The following is a 5,727-nucleotide window of genomic DNA, read 5'->3' as shown; positions in this document are numbered from 1 at the left end:
ATAATTTCCGAACTCAAAACCGCCGGGAATTCCACCCCCAATCCTGAAGGAACTGAGGGAAATTGGGGAGATTTGGGATCCGGGAGGATTTGGGGGAAAATCCAGAGGGAATTGGAGGGGTGCGGGGAGGATAAAACTCCCAAAATTCCCAAGGAGCGGGACCTGAATCCCCAAATCCACCAAAATTCCGGGAAATTTACCCTGCAGATTCAAATTAAATAGGGAAAAAAATAGGGGAAAGTTTGGGAAATGCTGATTTTTAGGGAGAATTAAGGAAGGTTGGGAATGGGGCCGACAAAATTCCCAAATCCCTGAATCCCCAGAGAGTTTTGCCTTAAAACCACCAAAACCCCGGGAATCTCCCACCCCAAAAATCTGGGAAAACGCCAGGAAAGTTCAGGAACAATCAGGAAAATCCCAAATTCGCCCAAAGCAGAGCAGGAATCTCCTTTTATTCCGCTTTAAAAATTCCCGGTTTTTTTTTCGGGAATTCCTCGAGGGGAGGGGGGAATCGGGGAAATTGGGAACGGGGATCCCGGGTTTTAGTGGGAAAAAGGGGATTTTTGGGAAAGGGGGCGCTCGCAGACGAAGAAGCACTCGAAGGTGCAGTGGACGTCGTTCCACTTCCCGGAGATCCAGAGGTGAGCACAATCCTCGTTATTCCCGCTGTCGTTGGGCTCCCCCTCCCGCCAAAACCTGGGAAAAAACCGGGATTTGGGATGGGAAGGGCGGGGGGGGAACGTCCCCAGTAAAAATTCCCATTTTGGGGGGGGGAATTCCGCGAAAATCCCGAGATTCGGGGAGCGGAATTCCCCGGAATTGCAATATTGAGGGAGAGGAATTCTCCAAAATTTCAAGATTTGGAGGATTTTTTGGGAGGCAATTCCCAAAATTCCAACATTTGTACTCCACAATCCCCAAATCCCAAATTCTTTTGCCTCGCTTTCTGTGGAGAAAATTCTAAGAACCACCCCCCCTAAATCTGTGGGATTTCCAAGGGGGAAAATCCCAATTTCCCTCAAACTTGTGGGATTTTTATGGGAAAAAAACCCCAAATCCCAACTTTGGGGTGGAATCCCGGGATTTTGGGGTGGAATCCCCGGATTTGGGGACCCGGGGCTCACGTGAAGGAGGATTTGTAGTCGGTGCCATCGACCCATTCCCAGTTTCCCTCGGAATTCCGGTCGCTGAGGCCGATCCAGAAGCGCTCGTTCCGTGTGCGGGACATCAGGAACTGCTGCAGAGGAGGGAAAAAGGGGAAAATCGGGAAAATCGGGATGGTTGGGATCAGCGGGATTGTCGGGAAAACCGGGACCACCAGGGTTGGGATCATTGGGGTTTTTGGGATCGTTGGGATCAGGGGGGAAAAAGGGAAAATCAGGAATATCGGGATAATCCAGACTGGGATTGGGATGGGGATTTGGGCACAGGATTTGGGATTCGGGATTGGGATTTGGGATTGGGATCAGGGATGGGGATTTCGGGGATTTGGGATTTCAGGGATTGGGTTTGGGGGATTTGGGGGGTTTGGGATTTTGGGGATTTGGGGGGTTTGGGGTTTTGGGGATTTGGGATTTTGGGTGTTTGGGATTTGGGGGATTTGGGATTTTGGGTGTTTGGAATTTTGGGGATTTCAGGGATTTGGGATTTGGGGGGTTTGGGATTTTGGGGATTTGGGGGGTTTGGGGTTTTGGGGATTTCGGATTTGGGGGGTTTGGGGTTTTGGGGATTTGGGATTTTGGGGGTTTGGGATTTGGGGGATTTGGGGGGTTTGGGATTTGGGGGGTTTGGGATTTTGGGGATTTGGGATTTGGGGGTTTGGGGGGTTTGGGATTTTGGGGATTTGGGGGGTTTGGGGTTTTGGGGATTTGGGATTTTGGGGGGTTTGGGTTCACCTGCTCGGCGAAGCTGCCCACCACGGCCAGGCGGGCGCGGCGCTCCCGGCACTGCTCCCGCGCCCGCTCCCAGCTCAGCCGCGCCAGCGAGAAATAATAACAATTCCCAGAGAAATATTCCCATTCCCGGGAATCCGCCCCGCACGGGAACACTGCGGGAACAACCCGGGAAGAAAATCGCCCAGGTTTTGGGATCCGGGAATTCTCTCCCCCCAGAATCCCCCAAGCGTTGGAATATCCGGAGGGAAAAGGGGAAAATTCGGGGAATTTTGGGACTTACGGAAGGAATCCCAACTGGAAAAATTCCACTTTGGATTCTCCTGGTGGAGCTTGGAGGAAATGGAGGAAACTGGGGGAAAGAAAAAGTGGGGAAAATTCCCGAAAAATAGGAATTCTGTTTTTTTTTTTTTTCCCCTTGGGTATTTCCCACCCTTCGTATCCCAGGATTTGGGGATTTTGGGAATTTCCCGCCCCAATTCCAGATGGAATTTGGGGTTTTTTTTTTGGGATTAGGATGGGAATGAAGGAATTCAGGGAATTTGGGAATGAGGGAAATCAGGGATTTGGGATGGGAATTCAGGGAATTCCAGGAATTGGGATGGACGGGAGTGAGGGGGAATCGAGGGAATTCAAGGATTTGGGAACTCAGGGAATCGGGACGGGCGGAAATCCGGGTGAATTTCCCAGCCTGGATTCCGGGAATGAAGAGGAATTCTGGGATTTGGGGTGGGGGGAGTTCTCATGGGGGGGATTCCGGGAATGAGGGGATTTTGGGGATGATTTGGGATGGGGGGGGGGTTTGGGAATGCTGTGGGATTTTGGGAATGCTGTGGGGTTTTGGGAATGCTGTGGGATTTTGGGAATGCTGTGGGGTTTTGGGAACGCTGTGGGATTTTGGGAACACTGTGGGATTTTGGGAACGCCGTGGGTTTTTGGGAATGCTGTGGGATTTTTGGGATTTTGGGAATGCTGTGGGGTCACCTCTGGCCAGCGCCAGGGCGCTGAGGCCCAGCAGCAGCAGCGAGGAGAGCGCCAGGCTCAGGTACACGGCCGGGAAGGAGCGGAGCCGCGCCGGGAGCGCCGCGCCGCCTGGGAAACCGGGTGAAACGGGGGGAAAATGGGGTAAAACGGGGGGGAAATGGGGTAAAATGGGGGGAAACGGGATAAAAACCGGGGAAATGGGGTGAAACGGGGAAAACGGGGAGAAATGGGGATAAAACGGGGGAAATGGGATAAAAACTGAGAAAAGGGGGTGAAATGGGGTAAAAACTGGGAAAACAGGATAAAACAGGGTGAGAACTGGGAAAACGGGGGAAAAGAGGGGAAAATGGGGAGAAATTGGGGATAAAATGGGGGGAAACGGGAGAACAGGGTAAAACCGACGGGATAAAAACTGGGAAAATGGGGTGAAACGGGGGGAAAATGGGGTAAAATGGGGGAAATGGGATAAAAACCGGGAAAATGGGGTGAAATGGGGGAAAATGGGGGAAAGCCGGGAAAATGGGGTAAAACCAGGGTAAAATGGGGAAACTGGAAAAAACAGGGATAGAATGGGGAAAAACGGGGGAGAAATGGGGTAAAATGGGGAGAAACTGGAAAAAACAGGGATGAAATGGGAAGAAATGGGGAAAAATGGGGGGAAATGGGGAGAAACTGGGGAAACTGGGACAAAATGGTGAGACATGGGAAAGAAATGGATAAAATCAGGGAAAATCAGGGAAAAAAGATGGGAAATAAGTGGATAAAATGGGAAAAACAGGGGGAAATGGGATGAAACTGGGGGAAAATGGGGAAAAGAGGAAAACCCAATCCAGGGGTGATCCAACAAATCTGGGGGGAAATGGAGGGGAAGTGAAACTGGGGGAAAATGGGGAAAAGAGGAAAACCCAACAGATCCAGGGGTAATCCAACAAATCTGGGAGAAAATGGAGGGGAAATGAAGAGGAAATTTTGGGAAAATGCAGGAAAATTGAGGGAAAATACCGGGAAAAATCCAAGGAAAATCCCACCCTGCTCTTCCCAGGATTTCCCCCCAGGTTTTCCTGCTCTGTTTATCCAGGGGTTAATCAATAACTGGGAGTGCTTCAAGTTTGCCTCCAAGAGGGGAAAATTTGGGAATAATTCCCGGGATTTGGGCTTCTCTTATTGGGAATTATTCAGGGATTCGTTCCTGATGAATTCCAGGATTATTTTATTTGGGATCATTTGTTCCAATGATCACTTTGGGAATTATTGAAGGATTTCCTTTGGGAATTATTAGGGGATTACTGGGGAATTATCTTTTTAAATAATTTCCTTATTATTTCCAAGATTCTTTTGGGAATTCCCACGATTTCCTCCCGGGATTCCCAAGAATTTGAAGCTCCTGGGAGCAGAATTTTTGGGATTATCCAAATTCCCTGACCAGGGGAGGAAGAGGGAAGGAAAAACCCTTGGAAAAACCCTGGGGAAAGCAGGAAAAATCCAGGAATTCCACCTGGGAAGAGGCGCAGGTCATCCTGGAGCTCCTCCTCGTCCATCTTGGGATTTTTGGGGGGATTTTTTTTTGATTTTCCGGATCGGGGGCGCTCCGGGAATGATCCTGGGAATGTTCCGGTTCCCCCTCCCCCTCCAGAGGGTTAAAATTTAATCCAAGGAATTTTTGGGGTTGGATGTTAGAGCTTGGATTGGAGCCAATTTCAGAGAAATCCAGATTGGTTTTTTTTCCCCCATTCATCTGAGGATTTTTGGGGATTTTTAGCAGGTTTCTTTTTCTTTTTCCTCTTTTTTTTCTTTTTTTAAAATTTTTAAATTGATTTTTAGGGTTTTTTGGGAGGGGATTTCTGTGGGATTTTCATGGATTTTTTTTTTTGGTGGATTTTTGAAAGGCTTTAATAATTTTTACGGATTGTTCTGATTTTTTTTTTTAATTTTTTAATTTGTTTTTTGGGGTTTTTTGGGGGGGGATTTCTGTGGGATTTTCATGGATTTTTTTTTTTGGGGGATTTTTGAAAGGCTTTAATAATTTTTACGGATTGTTCTGATTTTTTTAAAATTGTACGGGATTTTTAAAAGATTTTAATGGATTCTTTGGATCTTCACGGGTTATTTTTGGGTTGCAGGGTATTTTTTCAATTTTGTGGATTTTTGGGGGATCTTTTGTAAATTTTTGTGCATTTGCAGGGATTTTTTTTATTTATTTAGACGATTTTTTTGATTTTGGGCGATGTTTCTTCGAATCTCGGGGACTTTGGTGAATTTTTATTTGAATTTTGGTGGCTTCTGGGGGGATTTTTGGGGAATTTTCAGGGATTTTCCCCCTCCCTTTGAATCAAAATCCTGGCTCAAAATGGCGCCAGGTCCCGGAGGGGCGGGAGAAAGGGCGGGAAAAAAGGGCGGGAAAAAAGGGCGGGAAAAAAGGGAAAAGGCGGGAAAAGAGCAGGGAAAAGGCGACGCCAGGTGGCTTTGGGCGCCATTTGTCCCCTCCCAGTCCCCGTTGTCCCCAGTGACCCCTCAGAGCCCCCCACGGCACCCAAAGACCGCCCCAGTAGCTCCCAGTAGCTCCCAGTAACCCCCAGTACCCACCCGTGGGGGGGCGCAGGCCGCTCCTGCCGCCATCTTGGCCGTTGCTAACAACAAACGCCGTTGCCAGGCAACGCTTGGGGCGACGGGACTCGGCGTGACGTCACTTCCTTCACATCGGAATGTCACTTCCGGCCCCGCCGCAATGGTGGCCTGCGGGTACCGGGGGGCGCTCTGGGGGTACCGGGGGGCGCTCTGGAGGCACCGGGAGGGCTCAGGAAGTACCGGGAGGCCCCTCAGGGGTCCCGGGAAGGCTCCGGAGGTCCCGGGG

At 49.5% G+C, this 5,727-nt stretch overlaps 1 protein-coding gene across 1 annotated transcript; it reads right to left on the bottom strand.

Moving 5' to 3' along the window:
- Positions 1-444: 444 nt before the first annotated feature.
- Positions 445-4,483, bottom strand: LOC121337880 (hepatic lectin-like). Its single transcript, XM_041408249.1, has 6 exons — positions 4,372-4,483; positions 2,877-2,984; positions 2,176-2,244; positions 1,896-2,047; positions 1,125-1,237; positions 445-696 (listed from the first exon to the last, which is right to left on the bottom strand). Exons 1-6 carry the CDS (start codon positions 4,412-4,414, stop codon positions 543-545), a joined length of 639 nt encoding a protein of 212 aa, XP_041264183.1. The 5' UTR covers positions 4,415-4,483; the 3' UTR covers positions 445-542.
- Positions 4,484-5,727: the final 1,244 nt, after the last annotated feature.

This window comes from Onychostruthus taczanowskii, unplaced genomic scaffold (genome assembly GCF_017590055.1).
Source record: "Onychostruthus taczanowskii isolate IOZ18803 unplaced genomic scaffold, ASM1759005v1 scaffold297, whole genome shotgun sequence".
Lineage (NCBI taxonomy): Eukaryota > Metazoa > Chordata > Aves > Passeriformes > Passeridae > Onychostruthus > Onychostruthus taczanowskii.
The sequence above is the reverse complement of the archived record's forward strand: the minus strand, read 5'-3'. Positions and strand labels throughout refer to the sequence as shown.